General features: G+C 44.9%; 1 protein-coding gene across 1 annotated transcript in view; it reads left to right on the top strand.

Moving 5' to 3' along the window:
• Lrrc1 (leucine rich repeat containing 1) overlaps positions 1–18,129 on the top strand; it is a 130,160-nt gene that overhangs the window by 95,133 nt on the left and 16,898 nt on the right. The window contains exons 5-10 of the mRNA XM_051140113.1: positions 6,140–6,196; positions 6,370–6,433; positions 6,758–6,832; positions 8,885–9,029; positions 12,542–12,660; positions 14,041–14,124. Of these exons, the coding sequence (XP_050996070.1) occupies positions 6,140–6,196; positions 6,370–6,433; positions 6,758–6,832; positions 8,885–9,029; positions 12,542–12,660; positions 14,041–14,124 (544 nt within the window). The remainder of the gene's footprint in view (positions 1–6,139; positions 6,197–6,369; positions 6,434–6,757; positions 6,833–8,884; positions 9,030–12,541; positions 12,661–14,040; positions 14,125–18,129) is intronic.

Here is an 18,129-nt window from a genome sequence, read left to right as displayed (position 1 = left end):
CCTTGGCTCTCACCATACTTCAGTTCTTATAAAGCAGTTCTATAATAATACATTGTAAAGTCAATCGACAATGTCATTAGTCCTTGTAGGACTGTTAAAACCTAATATTTTATGTACGCCTAGTATCTAACTTTTAGCATGTTTATAAAAGTATTAAAAATGATTGTTTTTTATGTTGATAACAGTGTCCTTTACTGAAGTAATAGATGCATGCTGACCTCCTGATTTAGACCTCGTCCAGCAACAACTCTTAGTAGCACATTCTTTTGTTTTTTTTGTTTTTTGTTTTTTTTTTTTTTAAGGCCAAGTTTCTCTGTGTAGTTCTGGATGTTCTAGAACTTACTCTGTAGACCAGGCTGGCCTTGTGCTTAGAGATCCACCTCCCTCTGCCCTCACAGTGCTGGGATTGAAGGCGTGCACCGCCACACCTGACTCCTCAGTGTGTAGCCCATTTTTTTTGATCAAAGAACAATTGTTTTACATATACATTTATATTGTTACACATATCTACAATAGATTACCTATAGCAAGAAGAACCATGACACAATCAGGAATTATATAAATGTTACATTCTTAGTGTTTTAGCTATTTGTATTTGACAGCCGTGAAGAAGACATCTTTCCTATCTTGGTGTGTCTAAATTTCTGAATGTAAATCAATCTCCATCACATATTGTCATTATCAACTTAGAACACATATCTAGACCTAAAAACATCTTAACCCCTAAGCAACAAAGCTTCATTGTAAAACTAAGCTACCTGGTTCTTCAACTCCCTCAGAGACTTGAGAAGGACTAAACTTGATTATCTGAGTATGCCGGGAGTGCAGGTTAGTAGCTTTCCAAATGAAAAGATGACAGAGACAGTTTTCTGCCTGAATAGTCACCCAAAACTCTCTATAACATTGGAACATCTTCTTCAGCCTTCTAGCCAAATATATCTGACAGACATATTTGTGAGGCAGGAACTATTGAGGACTTGCTTACCCTGTCTTGGCACATTCTTAGGGAAGAGATGAAATGCTGCCTGAAGTGAGCTGCTGCCTCAGTGGGTGCAGACACTGTACTAATGCTGTGTTCTGGGAGATGAGGAAAGACACTGTTTTTTTTATCGGTATCTAACTGCTTTTACCCAGATCCTGTTCCCACAGCAGTCTAGAGAATCATGTTCCACGGGAGCTTGGTAGGTCCTGTACTTTGTTCTAGCACATTCCAAGACAAGATGCTAATGGGAATGAAGCCCGAGGTGGTTTCAGATTCGCCTGCTGTCCCCCGGACTGAGAATGGCTTGTCCAGATTACACTCAGTTGCGGGCTCAGGGAGGAGGAAGGAGACTCTAGCCAAGGCCTTTTCTTTATTATTTGCCCCTTCTTTTATGAATCACAAATCATTGTATCTAAGCTACAGAACGGCCGTGGCACCTCACCTTCCTGGGGTCTGCCCTCTGAGATTTCAGTGGAGGGAGCTGATTTCCTTGGTCCTTCTGCAGACGCTGAATGGACTTGTGTTCTTGTAATGTACCCAGTTGTGCTTAGGAGTAAGAGATGTCTCAAAGGTTTAAAAAAAACTAGACCAGTTAATCTGAAAGGAAAACGTATTAAGCCCTAATTACCATAACAGATGCTGTATTTTAGAAGACATTGAGATCTAGTGATGAAATATCTTAACCAAACAGGCCAGGGTTTGAGCCTTTCAGACTTAGAGTCTATCTTCCATCATGAGGTTGCTGAGCCTGATTATAATGTCCAAATCATTATTTTTAATCGCTTGGAGCCATTACCACAGAAAGGCCATTATTCATGTATCTGTTAGCGGTAAGTGTAAGGCTACAAGTCTCACTTTGCTTCTGAGATGTTGCATAGGAGTAACCCCAGCTGCTCAGGAGACTCTCAGCAGGAGCATGGCAGGCATCCTGAGCAGTGCGTGAGACTGTGGAAAAGGAGCTCAGTGGATATTGTTGTGGCTGCCAAATGTAGCTCTTCTCTATCCACATTCCCCTCCAAAGCAATAGAGACCAGGAGCTGCTCTGGCGGGGGTGCGGATGGGGCAGGGTCCTGCTGAGGAGAGGAACTCTACCGCAAGTTTGTAGGCATTTTAATGTTTTGGCCTGGGTATCAGATACAAATGATAACTATGTTATGCACTTTCACCTAAGGAGAGTTTTAAAAACAGATAGTTGTTTAAGTTAGTATTTTAATTTTGGAGAATTTTGTATACAAGTACTGTATTTACATCATTTTTTACCCCTTCTTCCCTCTTCAGCTCTTCCCCAAGTTCTTGTACCACCTCTCAGATTCACCACTTGTCAGCGCTCTTTCTCTCTCTCTCCCCCTCTCCCCCCTCTCTCCTTCCCTCTCTACCTCCTCTCTCTCTCCCTCTCCCTCCCTCCCACCCTCTCTCTTCCTCTCCCTCCCTCCCACCCTCTCTCTCCCTCTCCCTCCCTCCCACCCTCTCTCTCCCTCCCCCTTTCCCTCTCTCTCTCTCTCACACACACATGCTGCCTGTATATATAAATATAGACTGCTGAGTTCTCCTGTGTGTATGCATTCCTGCCTAGGGCTGACCACTGGAGATTGGACATTTTATAGATGCTCGTCTCTGGATAAAACTATACGTCCCCCTCTCAGCAGCCATTAATTGCCCGTGGCTCTTTATCTGTGTGTGTTGGGTGTGTGTGTGTGTGTGTGTGTTGAGATTCCCTCCCATCTATATCGACTGGTGGTGTCACTGTGCAGATCTAGATCTGGTGCCATGCTGCTAAGATTTCATGGATGCAGCTCCCTTGTCATATAGAGAAGACAGTGTCTGGCAGCAGCTGTCCTGGTCCTCTGTCTGGTTCACACAGTCTCTCTTCCCCTCTCCCCCATGTTGTGTTTTAGGTGTATCAGTTGTGGTTGGATACCCCACTGTCTGTTGCCTTCTGCATTTTGATCACTTGTGGATTTCTGTAGTCATCTCGGCTGCAAGAAGGAGCATCTTTGGCGAGGGATAAGAGATAACAGTTGCCTATAGGTGTAGTTGTTTCATACTGGCTTAGGAAAGTGGTGGTGACAGGGTCTCCTCAAGGGTCTATGACCTCAAAAGCCATGGACGTTTGGCTGGGTTTATGGTACATGACTTAGTCCACTCGGACAGCTGTTGGTTACCCCTAAATCATCAGTGCACAGCTGTACCCTGGAGGCATCTTGCCAAGCTAGCCAGTGCTGTTTATAGGCTTTGTACCAGTGTAGGGCTACTGATAGCTTTTCCCCTATCAAAGCTTATGATGCCCCTTTGGATACTGTGAGCGAGGCTTTCAGGTCAGTCCCAGCTTGATTCCCCCTCCCCCAAGTCTTGTGTCTGAAGTGTGTGCTGTCTCCAGCAGCCAGGTGTCACCTGACTAGGAGGCAACCAGAAGCAACAGCCATATCTTATACTGTTCCAGGACTCTGCAGGACTCCCCCGGCCAAGAACAGGAAAAAGATTTCCCATGCCTAATACTTGAGGTTTTGTTATTCAGTGGTTCTTGAGGGGGTATTATTACCCCAAGTGGAGCCATGTAAACAACATATATGTATGTGTATATACATAAAGTATATATTTATATACCTTAAGTAAGCATAAAATAATTTCCTCTATGGCTTTTTCGGGCATCTTCAGTGTTTTTTTATTCTCCTCTGAATTGCCCTCCCTTTCCTGCTCAATTAAACCACACCCAGTTCCTCCATTCATTCCAGCTCCGTGGTGTCTGTGTCCTACTACCCTCCATGGTCCTGTTGCCTTTTTACTCCGGGTTGCTCACGTCTGTAGGTTAGAAGCCAGGATCCATAATAAAAGAGAATACAGTCTTCCGTATTTCTGGGTCTTGGTTAGGTCGATCTGCATATTTTCTACTTCCATCCATTTACCTGAAAATTTCAGTTTTCTTTACCACTGAATAGAATTCCATGTGTCATACTTTTAGCACTCGCCATCAGGCGGCAGCTCCAGGAGATCAGATGCCATCTTCCAGTCTCTTTGGGCTCCCACACTCACATGTGGACACACAGCCCTCATACACGCACAAATAAAATTAAGACATAATTTTAAAAATTTAAACAATTTTTAAAATCTTGAAGTGCTTTTGATGATGCCTATTAAGTGAAATTTTCTGAACCAAGGCACTTTCCTCCTTGTGTCAGTAGATGTACTTTATCAAAGTAGATATGAAAGCAATGATTGTTGAGTGGACAAAATGACAATTCAACCAGTGATTTTTAAAGATCTGAATGCGAGCACAGACACGGGTTTACCACCTTTCCGGGAAAACTGGTGGAGTGACGTGAAATCAAATCTTTGCTTTTCCCTTTCAAGTGTAACTACTAGCACCGTGCAGCTCAGTCCTGAATACCCACAACACCCCTACCCACACCTCCCCACCCTCAACCCCCACCTCCCACCCTTCCACCCCCCCATCCCCCCCACCCGGCAGTATTTCCACATGGATACTTGATGGAAAGAAAATAAAAAGCTACAACTTGCAGTTGCCAGGTAGTTCCTTCCATTGGGAAAGCACCCATCGGGATTAAGTCCATGATGGCTTATTTAAAGCAAGGGTTTTGGTTTTCTTTCTTAGATCATGTACATTTTACAGCTTTGTCTATTTGCTTTGTTTTTTAAATGGAAATTCTCATTGTTTTAAAATTTTTTATTTTTATATGTGTGTGCACACAGTGCTCATGAGTTCCGGAAGAGAACGTTGGCTCTCCTGGTACTACAGTTACTGACTGTTGTGAGCTGCATGTGGGTGCCGGGAACTGAACCCATATCCCCTGGAAAAGCAGCCGGTGCTCTTAACTGCTGAGCCATTTCTCAGTTTTTAAATGGATAGGATACGGAATTTAAACAGTCCATAGTACAGTTAAAAAATAATCTCAGCAAACAAAAGTCAAACAAATGTTGAATTTATGTATGTGCAGACTCATATCTGTATCAATATGTTTACCCATGTTTATGATTTCTGGCATTATAAAAGCAGCGTTTTACTCCACATGGTCCTAGTTTTGTTGTTTGTTGTTGGAGAGACAGAGTGAAGGGTTAAAGCAGATTAGTGTTGATATAGTGTCTGACTCCTGTATGCTCTGAAATAAAATCCCTCCAAATCTAGATGCTGCTTAAGCAATATTAGCAAAATCACTTAGAGTTGGTGTGGTGCCTCCAGGGTGTGGGGGCTTGTGCTGGTGGGCAGTAACTGTGCCCCCAGATAATCATTGTCAGGGAAGGGCATCTGTCTGCCGTATAGTGTCCTGGTCAACTCTCTCCTGTCTGAAAGGTGGGAGAGTCTGCTGCAAAGAGCACCTTTCTGGGGCTTGGTAAGGATGAGAGCAGTGTCAGTGTAGCTGCAAGTATTAAGTCAGTTGTATGGTCAGGGCCTCTCAGTTTCCTGGACGCATTAAAGGGCATTATCCCTGGTGGTTGTTGGCCATGGAGCAGAGGATTTCTGGAGACGAGACATCCTAGTTGATTTTTTACTATATATATTTATAACATTTTATGCATTATATTTATGTAATAATAAGATACGTAAGAAATATATAATTGATTACATTTATCTGGGCTGGGGTGCATGCCACAGTGGAAGTCAGAAAATAATATGAAGGAATTGGTACTATCCTTCTACCAGGGGATCCAGGGGGTTGAACTCAGGCTGTCAGGCTTGGTGGTAACAGCCCTTACCCCCTGAGCCATCTGGTCTGACTAAGGCACTCTGCTTTAAAACAGGCATGCTCGTTCACTGATAACAGGAAGGACTCCTGGCCCCTCGAGAGTAAAGGCACCAGTGTTCTTAGGACAGCACATTTTTAACATTCTGAAGTAGAGAGGTACATAGTTGGCTTTTGTCTTAGTTCAGGGAGTGGTCGTCTTTACTGGCTAGTGAGTTATTTCCATGTGTCTGATGTATAAGGCGTTTGGAGTCACAACACTATGCTCTTATTAACGGCACTGTACAGAAATCTGGGAGGTCAAGATTATGTTGGGTGGTGGTGGTAAACATGTTCGGGCTGGGGAGTCACAGGAAAGAGCAGCACGGGGGGGCAATGGACACCCGACACGTGGACAGTGGAGGGAGAGCAGGAATGTCTACGGCGCTTCCTTAACCTGTTTTCTTCTTTGTGTTTCTAGTCTTTACAACCTGGCTTCGCTGGAACTGAGAGAGAATCTTCTTACGTGTCTTCCTGAGTGAGTCTCTGGGGGGAAAATAAGGGGATTTTGTAGAGCGACTGCAAGTGTAGTCCTTCCTGCCACATCCAAAGGAAGCATGCTTTTGGAAACCAATCTAGGGAAGGGAAGTGTCTCCCTACGTGCCTTGAGCTTTCTCTCAGCATTTGTGTTGTTGTCGGTTGTTTCAACAGCTCTCTTACCCAACTAAGAAGACTAGAAGAACTTGATTTAGGAAACAATGAAATCTTTAATCTGGTAAGTGTGCATGGGAGAGACTTGATGGTTCTCAAACTGTCTGTAAGATCACAAATGTTCTTGAGGAGTCGCCGAGGACCCTGGAAATGTACTTCACAGTGATTGAGGAAAACAGTTTGGGGGAGAGTCAGGCCTGGAGATGTGAGCATGAAGGGAGGTGTATGCATTCTTCTAGGGGAAGGTTTGGGGCAGTTTCAGGAACAGAGAGCACTGACGTGAGAGAGGTCACAACTCACCCAGCTGTGGTCGCTTGATGATTCTTTCTTGTGTGATGGGGGGAGGAGGTCTGGGGCCTTGCAACCGTAATGTTCCCTTTTGTTTCAGCCAGAATCAATTGGGGCGCTCGTACATCTGAAGGACCTCTGGTTAGATGGAAACCAGCTGTCTGAGTTACCTCAGGTGAGTGGGAATTCTCTAGTGTGTCTCTGAACGTGCACAGCAGCAACAGTAGAGTGTGCGTGTTCCCTGCAACCATGGAGGTTTCCAGAGGGAGCACAAAGCCATTGTTTTAAAAGCCCATTTGGAAATCAGCCTTGAGCTCTCACCATGGTGCGCCACCACAGGGAGATTGAAAACCGCAGCCCACCATCTCCGAAGACACAAATCTGTCGTCTCACCCTGCTACCCAGTATAGCTTACTTCGAGCCCAGCATGTCCGTACATTATAAAGTCCGTATTTCTGACAGTGTAAACCTCTGCCGCGTTTAGTGATGTGCCCATGTTCTGCAGGATAAGTTTGACTGTGTTAAAATGTGAAACAGGATTAAGAGCTTCCCCTGCCCTGTCCCCACAGCACTCAGGGTTTGCGCTGGTGTGCCTTGTGGTTAGTCATATCTCTGCTGCTGTCAGCTGTTCTAAATGAACCAAGTGACCAAGTGAACCTCGGAGTCACCTTGTGAGCAGAGTCCAACAGGCAGGTCTGGTTTCAGATGGATTGACAGAGAAATCCCTTGCCCCCGGCCCCCCCCAAAGTCCTTCCCCAGCACAGCAGGCATTTCTTTTTGTTACTTCCCTTTTTTTCCTCAGTCACAGAATTTGAATCTTGAGTGTTCACATGCCTTGCACGGTGTGGGTGGTCACATTTTTAAAAAGTTCGCACACTGCCCACTGGACTGTTTGGCCCAGTGATGATGGGGCTGTGAGCTCTGGGTGGGAAGTGACAGGAAGTCTGACACTAGGAGGAAGCACTCGGCAACAATTTTAGTTGTCACCATTGCCACACCAAGGTTACTGTGATGTCACCAGCGGTGCTGAGAAACTAATTAGACCACTTCTGCGGTTTGAGCTGCAGCGCAGAAAGGGAAGCAGATACGTAACTGCTGTAGCCTTTGCCTAGTACGCTGATCTCACTGCAGTGTGCGCAGAACCGTGGGTGGAGAGAACCGTGGGTGGAGAGAGAACCGTGGAATATCAGGACTGTAACCAACACCAGCCAGGTGACACTAAGGGGAGATCACATCTGCACAGATGTGTATAAATGACTATGTGGCATATGGCATTCTAATCATAAAGGAACCGAATCTCCAGTGAATCCTGAGACTTACTTGAAAGTTTCATTTGCCTCTAGTATCAAGTAGTAAACGCAGAGCCTCCTTCCCATTCTGTGGCTGTGATTCATATTGCTGATCATGTTCGTGGGAAAGGAGTCTAGAAATTTCCTTAAGAGTTTACCCCTGGACATGGGCTAAAGTGACATACTTAGAACTCAGGCCTTGAATTATTCTATCTTGTTTTAGTATTTCACTTTAGTGTTTTGCTGCACGTATGTCTGTCTACCCCACTTGTTTAGTGCCCCTGAAGGCTAGAAGAAGGCATCAGGTCCCCTGGGACTGGAGTTACAGATGGTTATATACTGCCATGTGGGTGCTGGGGATCGAACCCAGATCTTCTGGAAGGATGGCCAGTATTCTTAGTCGCCGAGCCATCTCTCCAGCCTCGAAGCTGAGACGTTTAACAACCATCCTTTCATGTATATACAATGTGTTTTGATCATGCCTACCCTCTGCTCCCTTCCTCCAGCCCCCCTTTTATCCCGCTTTGTCCCTTCCCAGCTTCGTGTCCTCTTTATTACCCACTGAGTTCAGTCAGCGATGCCCATACGCACATGGGGCAACCCACTATGGGCCACACTCCCAAAGAAAAATGTCCCTTTCCCCAGCAGCCGTCTGCTGCTGCCAGTAGATCTTCACTTGGGGTGAGGCTCTGTGAGCCTCTGCCCAGTTTGTGCTTGGATTCTGGCCAGCTTGGTTTTGTGCAGGTAACCACATCTGATAAGAGTTCATGAGTGCAGAAGGTAGTGTTTCACAGCACTCCTCCCCGTCCTCTCACCCTTACACTCTCCCTGCTTCTGTTTCTATGGTGTAGACCTGGGGTTTGATTGTGGGAAACCCCTATTCCTTTGTGTTATGCCGGTTTCAAGCATGCATTTTGCTTTCCGTGCCATTAACACAGGAAATAGGGAATCTGAAGAGCCTCCTCTGCTTAGACGTCTCTGAAAACCAGTTGGAAAGGCTTCCAGAAGAAATCAGTGGCCTGACTTCTTTGACAGACTTAGTCATTTCCCAGAACTTACTGGAAACAATTCCTGATGGCATTGGTAAGTGTTGGAGAGTCCCAGACATAGAGTTCCACCTGCTGTCCCAGACATAGAGTTCCACCTGCTGTCCCAGACATAGAGTTCCCTCCTGCTGTCCCAGACATAGCGTTCCACCTGCTGTCCCAGACATAGAGTTCCTCCTGCTGTCCCAGACATAGCGTTTCACCTGCTGTCCCAGATCAGTAGAGTCTGTCCCAGACATAGAGTTCCTCCTGCTGTCCCAGACATAGAGTTTCACCTGCTGTCCCAGACATATAGAGTTTCTCCTGCTGTCCCAGACATAGGGTTCCTCCTACTATCCCAGCCATAGGGTTCCACCTGCTTTCCCAGACATAGAGTTCCACCTGCTGTTGTCTTGAGCTTTTGGAACTCACTCTTAATTCTTTGGTCATCTCTGTTCAGTTCTGGGCATATGGCTCCTTGTTTCTTGCTTTTAAAGATGAAAAGCAGGGAATCCATTGCAGTGTAAGCTTCACATAACTTCTGTTCATCCTGGTTTGGCGAAACCTATAATATTGTTACTTTCAAGCGTTGATTCATGTCTGCTTTATCCATAATTATAAACACGATTAGTCACAATAAGAGGACATGTTTAAGGCAAATGAATAGGCACTAGTTTGTCTCATACACAGTTCATGAGAGCATAACTCAGACATGACTAGAATTTATGTCTGCATTGGACTTGGTCCAGTGAATTTAGAACATTGGGAAGGTGCTTTTAAAGGGGACAGTGACAGAGCTGAGACTTTTGTAATGTGCTAGGAGAGATCTTTTAGCTATCCTTTGGTATTTCCTTTTTAAATAATCCAGCTATTTCCTCTTGGTTCTCTCGTCTTCCTTTCATTCCCCCTCCCTTCCTCCCTCCCTTTCTCTCCTTTCCTCTCTGCCCCCCTCCCTCCCTTCATCTTTCCTTTCTTTCTGAGACATGGTCTCACTATGTACCTCTGGCTATCCTAGAACTGGCTATGTAGAGCAGTTTGGCCTCAAACTCATGGAGCTCTGTAACCAGAATTTGCTACTTTATGGGTTTTTTTCTTCCACCCTTTTTCTTCTTTCCTTTCTACCCCCTAACAATAGATATAAGAGAGAAAAAAGAATGGAGAGGAAAGGAAAGAGATCACTGAATAAAGTCAGGGGTCAGAAAGGAGACAGCGTTATCATTAGACTACATTCTGCTGATTAGGGGGATTGAGCTCCTTGGGGCAAGTTTGATCTTTGCGTCAGGACGTCCAATTTCTTCTTGTTTTTTTCTTTGCACCCATCTACTTAACAAACTGTAACCCACCCTGCCTCTCGGGGGCCCTAGCAGATGCTCCAGCACACAACAAGAAACTTTGCTCAACCATGTTTATAGCAGCCTTATTCATAATAGCCAGAACATGGAAACAGCCTAAGTGTCCCTCAGTAGAAGAATGGATAAAGAAACTGTGGTACATATACACTATGGAATACTACTCAGCTATTAAAAACAAGGAATTCCCGAAATTTGTGGATAAATGGATTGAGCTAGAAATGATCATAATGAGTAAGTTAACCCAGAAGCAGAAAGACTCAAATGGTATATACTCACTTATATCTGCATACTAGCCCAAGGGGCATGTCCCACGAAAGCCTTCACTTACCAGGAAACTGGGACAGAGGGGAAGGCATCCTATTGGGACTCTAAATGAGAGACGCATGGGAGAATAGCAAAATAAAAGGATACAGAGGGTCCTAGAAACCTACAAGTAGAACAATATGATAGGCAGATTTGGGCCCAGGGGTCCCGCTCAAACTAAGGCACCAGCCAAGGACAATACAGGAGGTAAACTTTAAACCCCTTCCCAGATCTAGCCAATGGTCAGAATATTCTCCACAGTTGAGTGGAGAGTGTGATACGACTTTCTCACGTACTCTGGTGCCTCACATTTGACCATGTCCCCTGGAGGGGGAGACCTGGTGGCACTCAGAGGAAGGACAGCAGGTAGCCAAGAAGAGACTTGATACCCTATGAGAATATATAGGGGGAGGTGATCCCCCTCAGGAACAGTCATAGGGGAGGGGAATAATGGGAAAATGGGGGGGGGGGAGGAATGGGAGGATACAAGGGATGGGATAAACATTGAGATGTAACAAGAATAAATTAATAAAAAAAAAATTAAAAAAAAAAGAACAAAAACATATTCCCATAATATTTCTGTAGTTTCTTTCAAAGAAACAAAAATTCCAAAATTCTCACTACAGAGATCTGCCTCTGCCTTTCAAATTCTGGGATTAAAGGCTTGTACCATCATACCCCTGCCACTCCATTTCCTTTCTTATAAAGGAACTTAGAGCAGTGTGTGAAATCGTTCAGAATGTGATAGAACAAGTGTTGTTATTTAAGCTGTGAAAAACAAATCATATATCTCGTCTTATTAAACAAGGGCCTGAACTTGTTTTTTTTTTTTTTTTTTTTTAAATAGGGGTTTTCGCAATATTTTCCTTGACTACATACACCGCTAATCTTGTTAGAAAAAGAAATGCCTGTTAATGTGCTTTTTTTTGTTGTTGTTCATTTATTTGAATTTCTCAGGTAGAAAGCCAAATAATCCAGAAAGTTTGAAAATTAATGTTTATTTGTTTGCACAAGTGTTTAAAAATGTTAATTTTAAGTGTGTGCTGATAATTAAAACATTCATGCACATGCACATATATGTGCCCACACACATGTGGGAGAAAGAGGGAGAGATAGACAGGCAGACAAACAGACAGACAGAGTGTAAACCCAGGGGCGGGTAGCCCCATCACAGTGCCTGCCCAGTGCCTGTGAGGAGCTATGTTTAACCACAGATTGTCATACGATTGTAGAGAAGAGTGTGACCAAGGACCTCTTCTTTTCTGGTATTTGGTCAAAATGAAAATGATAACAGGTGACGGCAGTCAGCTAAGCCACAGACACTGCGTTTTGGTCAGTACCAGCTGAAAAGCGGGTGGGGATTTTGACTTTGTAGAAATGTTCATGCAGAACCATATGTGGCATCGAGTGCTGTAGAGACAGGATGTTTTGTTGTTTGGAATAGGAGGACCCGGCAGATGGGAGCTGGCATCAAAGCACTATCTGCAGCAGGCTCAGCGAGTCTTGTAGTTCAGATGGGCAAAATCCCGGATTGCAAATCTCAGATTCATTTAAAAAGCTTTAACAAAAACAAAGGTAACTGCTACAGATGACTTTGCACTTCTTAGTGGAGAAACAAGTGCCCCATCAGTCCAACTAGGGAGGCTTTAGAATTTCTAGCTGGGAATAGGGTTAAGGAGACGTGTCAAGCTGCAGTGTGCCCTGCGGGTATTGCCGGCATGTCCTCTGACAGCAAAGGCTGTGGGGACTCTCAACCTTCAGCTGTCTAAATGAGGGTACAGTTTCAGCCTGAAAAGCTGCATGAAGAAAAAGCTAAGTAATTATTTAAAACAGAAGAGTGCAGCAGATAGAAAGAAGCCAAGTGGCGATTAGGCGCGGAGCCATGACTAACGAGTGTGAATGGCACTTTTTGTAGGGAGGCTGAAGAAGCTGTCAATCTTGAAGCTGGATCAGAACAGGCTCACACAGTTGCCGGAAGCCATTGGGGAGTGTGAAAATCTCACGGAGTTAGTTCTTACAGAAAACCGTCTCCTGGTGAGTGCCTTGTGTGTGTGCGGGTGTTTATGTGTGTGTACGCGCGCGCGTGTGCGTGTGCTGTCTGTTGTTTGTTGCATTGTGGTGAGGATTTGTGGCGTATCCTCTGCACCACCTGCGTACCGAGGGGTGGCCCTAAGACCACCGTTAGCTACATCAGCAACGAGTGTTTGGGTTCCACACTCAGAGCACGTGTCCTCACTGAACTCACACCATTCCTATGCCTAGTGAAGCCTGCCTGGAGGCTGCATTTGTCCACGGAGTCTAAGTGCACCCAGGAGAAGCAACGACTTCCCAGGGAAAGCCCCAGGGGGCCGATGCTTAGATTGCTCTGTCTTCTGAGCTGGAGAAAGGTGTCAAACTCTTTGAGCCAGACCACTGCCACCTTCACCCTAGAAAGAAGGCCTGAGGGCAGCTCCCAGACTCACACTTTAACCAGCTTCCTTACCTTACCAGGGGCAAAGAGTGTCTGCAACACCTGGCCAGGGTGGGTCCGCACAGTGGCGCTCTAGTCCCTGCTCTGTGCCCCCTTCCTGCCCCTCCCTTTGCTTCATCTGTCAGGTCCACTGTCCATCTTCTTTCCTCTACTGTAATTGTCTTATAGTTCCTTTTCAAGAGGCCGCTCCTCTGCTCTCTTTTCTCTGTCTCCTTTGGTCACTCTTCTTTAGACCCTGCAGTTCCTTCATTTCTTCCCTCTTGCTTCCTGTCTTCTCGTGTTGTTAGTGAAATATTTGTTCATTAGCCGAAGAGCAAGAACTTCGCCATGGAGGGGGGCCAGCAGCATCCTTCCTTAGACAGGAAGGTGGCAGGTGTCCAGATCATCCCATCTTAGTGGTTTTAAGCTTGCTAATATAAACCATAACAGGTACAACAGTGTCACGCCCACATTCTACTGAGATGTCACAGCACGCCTGTGAGCCCAGCCTGCCCCTGTAGGGCTCGGTTGTATATTCCAGACCTGCTCACCTTTCTCCATGCCCACCTGGGTCTGTTTTCTCCCCTGGTCTCCTCACAAGACCTATGTAACATTCTGGTTTTCACATGTCAAAGCGACCATCCACCTGTGATTGTCTGGTATGCTGGTAGGACAGGTATAAACCTTGAGTGTGTAAGCACATGCTTTCTTTAGTGGAAGAACATGACACTCCCCTGTCTCTGCCTTTAATTTAATTTCTTTCAAACATATTATCATATCACTAGAAATTGAGAATACCTAATTACATTTCCTTGAGTGACCATGACAGACATCTGATATTCAGGAGAAGTATTTTCCTTTGCTGATACTCTTAAAGTCCTTGTAAATAATTGCTTTTTTTTCTGTTGAGCTATGTTTTAAAAAAAATTAGTGATAAGTTAATAACAGAAATATTATTTTAACAGACTTTACCTAAGAGCATTGGAAAACTTAAGAAGTTGAGCAACTTGAATGCAGACAGAAATAAATTAGTGTCTTTACCAAAAGAGGTATGTGCCACTAAAGAAACAATACGGTAATAATTGTCACACATCAGGGATCAAAAATGTCCACAAGTGTTTTGGTTTTAATGTTTAAAAGATGCATGGTGTGTTTAAAGTTACGAGTATGAATCTGGTTGGAGGACTGGATCCAAGAATGATTTATCAGGAATGTTTGAGAGAGAGTCAAGAAAGACATATTGAGAGGCTTTTGCAAAGAAGACAAAGATTGACATCTTGGTATAAAGAGAATGTCTGTTGACAGAAGTGGATCGTTTGGGAGCTTGCCACAGAGTGCTCATGGTTTGGGGTTTAACTGTCGCATTTAACCATAAACTATTATTGTGCTTATAAAAGTGGGTCTCCATGCAACCATTTTTTGGCAGATGTTTAGACCAGGCCATGTTAATGTCTAGGATGGGAATCTTCTACAAAGCCACACCTACAGAGGAAGGCCAGCAAGAAGCCGCCGTCTACACCCCACCTCCTCCTGCATCATCACCCCCTCCTCCCCCCACCATGCACCTCTACTAGTGAAAAGAGACAACCCCCTTCCATTGCGGGGAGTAGCTGAGGGCTCTTTAGAGAAGCTGACCAAAGAGAGCCCACAGCGAATAAAGCACGAAGCCGTCTCGTGCCCTTTTGGGGAAGGCTTTCTTTGCAGTGGGAACCGAGAGCTGTGCTGGATAGAGTAAAACTGAGCTTGCCTTTTTGCTGTTGTGTTCAGTGCTTGTAACTTGGTCTGAAGCTGAGGTAATAAACTATAGGTGAGATTTGTGTCATTGGGTCCTCATACAAAGCCTCTGTCCTTGACACAATCATTGGCCATTTCTCTCTGCTCTGACCCTTTCACCCTGTCATGGAGTAATTTCAGTGTTGGTATCTAACCAGCCAGAACTTGAGGGCCACCTCTTTCTTTTCTTAGGGCTACCGTAGAGGGTGCGTGGGCTTTCTCCTTCCCTTCCTCAGCTTGCATCTCTGCTCACAGGGCCCACTCTCTTCTGGGTAGGCTGGATAACCTTCCTGAGCGGAAGCAAGAGGCTACAGGTGAAAACCACGGCACACTTATAATAAGACACACCCTCAACACGAGCCATCACATCTAAGCAAAACTGTCTCCCAACAGAAACACTCCAATCTTCGGCTCAGCCAAACTGGGACACAACTAAGATTCTGCTAATCCAAACATTTTGGCTCTACACTGTGAGCAGTAAACCAACACACGGCTGATAGTGTGGGCACTGATATTTTTTTCCCCTTTATGGAATAGCACTTGTGGATGGGGAGTGGGTCGGATGCAGAGCCAGCACAGGGAGAAGATTTGTCTCTTTCTTCCTTAATGTCCTGAATGGCACATAGTACGTCTGTGTAGTTCCACACACTGGGCCTTTTTAAGTCATGAGGGTCAGTCAATCTTCAGCTCCAAAGTGACCCCTCCCAATCTCTAATCGCTGTGGCCTAGCCAGTGAAAACCGGGCAGCACAGGGATTCAAATGCAGCTTGACCTTTTCACCACATGCGTCCTGGGGGTTGTACAAAACCTTAAGTAAGGAAGGAAAGGTCAAGTGACCATTAGCCTGGGTGTTCTAGAACATTACTGCAGCGCAGGGGTGTGTTTGAGGCAACTGCTAAAGAGAGCACTTTAAAATTTAGCGGCAGCATTCTCTCAGCATCTTTGGATCTTTTTATTATAAAATGGCCACTCTCATTTTAACAATGATTCATCTTTTTTTTTTTTTTTTTTTTTAAGAAGAATGAGTCTCCGGAGCATTTCTGATTAGAGAGTGACACAAGGCCTCTTTGTGTCTGCTTAAGTCAACCACAAAGATATGTTTAGCTTTAAGGCATTCGCACTATCACATTTTGCCTGTTCCCTGGCACGTAGGGTTTTAGAAGTGAATAAAACAAGTCCTTTTTTTTTCTTCTTCTTCTTCAGCAGCCTCTTGATAAAGCAGAAACGTTTTGATTTTTAGGAGTGAGGTCTTTCTAGACAGTCTTCTGCTATACCTATACACAGTTAGTTCCCAGGATAAACTCAGCGAGTGTGTGTGCTACACACACACACACACACACACACACACACACACACACACACACACACACACACACACAGTGTGGTACCCAGCAGAAGTGGTCTGCCTGCTTCTTTCATCAGGGCTCAACAACTAAGCCACAAAGTGTGTCTCAAGCACGTGTCAAGTCCCCGGTGTGTACCGTTAGTGTGGTCTGCCCTGTGATTATCGCCTGTGCCCACATCCACTTGATCAGATCTTCCCTTTGGAAAAGCGTGCTTCCTTTTTTCTTGATGAATTATGTTTCATGCATAGCATATCTAAGCTAAACAAAAGCTAATGCGTTTTTACGTCTCAAATCCATAGCTGTACAGTCGCTGTTGGTTTGGCCCTGTAGCTCTCCCTACTTTGTGTCATCGTCTTAGTTGATGGTACTGTGTATTGTCCATCCCTTAATCTCCAGCCGCATGGATTTCCATCTTCTTTCCCCGATGGCTGAGGGGAAGGCGATTGTACCGTTTGGGCCACTGTAAAGGATCCTGCTTGTGTTTCGTGGCGTTACTTGTAGTGAACATTGGGAAATCAATGAATGTCTCTTGTTTTCTTAATTGTTAGCTGCTTGGAATTTTAGAAAAGTCAGGTAAACTTGTCGTCTTGTAAGTATTGCTCTGACTGCAGTTACATCTCACCCTCCCCTTTTGCTTTGTAAGTGCATGGAGACTCAAACTGGCTGACCGCCCTGTGTGTTCATCATTGTACAATATGGGCGCCACAAGAACTGCATGGCCCAGCCTGTTGTGTCATGATGTGTTTTTCACGTTTGTTCAGATTATCCACAAAAGAATGCTTTTCTATGACTTACGCTGTAAGTCATTCAGAAATGCTGAAAGGTGTCTTTTGCCGCCCCATCTGCCTTCACTGCCCTGTGCTTTGTCAGCATGATTCTAGCTCATGGTGGAAAGGCTAGGCCTGGCCCATTGGCTGCACATGGCATGCTGCTGAGCTCCCAGCCACTCACGTGTGTGTTGTACTTCCCTTTCCGTTGCCTAAGTGTGTGGACTTCTGGGGACGGGGAAGAGTTCCGTGGAAGCAAGCGTAGGCAGGAAGCCACCGGCTGGTGCCCGTGCGTCTGGTGACCAGGAGCAGCACCTTCAGTGTCCCCCAGCCAGATGCTACCTTCAAACACCTGTTGGCCAGAAGAACTTGAGCACATGGCCAAGTTTAGAATACAGCAGAGATTTTTGCTTGTTTAGTTTTTGTCTGTATTGGATCAAACTGAGAAAGATATCCCAGCTATATCACACCTGTTTAGTCAAGTAGACTTTTTAGAACATTCATAAGTGTTTTTTCATTCAGGCAGTGTGCAAATATTAATTTCCTACAAGTATTTTGATGTTCAGAAATGTCTGTGAGAGTATTGAGTCCTTAGACAGCTTTTTGCCTTATACTTTAATTTTTAGTCTAAGATGCCCATGCAGTCTAAGATAATTGATACTAAGTATAATATAGAACCTATAGAATAAAGTACAATTGACCATAAGATCTGAAGACTGAAAACTCATTGCCAAGTTTGAAAGAGGAAATAAATCATACAAGAAGCAGTTGAGTTAGAGAGATGGCTCAGCCAGTAAAGTGCCTGCCACTCAAGCAGGAGGACCTGAGTTCAGTCCCTGGAGCCCTTGCTTAAAAAGCTAAGCATGTGACCCCGGCACTGGGGAAACAGACTGCTGCGTTCCTGGGGCCTCCTGGCTGGCCAGCCTAGCCTCACTAGGGAATTCCCGGCCAGTGGGAGAACGAGATACTAGGAAAGATGAGATTGCCACCTGACCTGCAAATACACACCAAGCTTGGCCTGCATGCAAGCACAAAACAACTGGTTATGCTGGACTTGTTTCCTGCAAGATTTCTTATCTAAAGAGGATAAAAACAAAAACAAAAACAAAACAACTCATGGGTAGGAAGACATGTAATCTCACATGAAGAAAATCTTAACCATCAGAAA

The sequence above is a fragment of the Acomys russatus genome, chromosome 32 (genome assembly GCF_903995435.1).
Source record: "Acomys russatus chromosome 32, mAcoRus1.1, whole genome shotgun sequence".
Taxonomy (NCBI): domain Eukaryota; kingdom Metazoa; phylum Chordata; class Mammalia; order Rodentia; family Muridae; genus Acomys; species Acomys russatus.
This window is presented reverse-complemented; position numbering and strand designations above follow the sequence as displayed.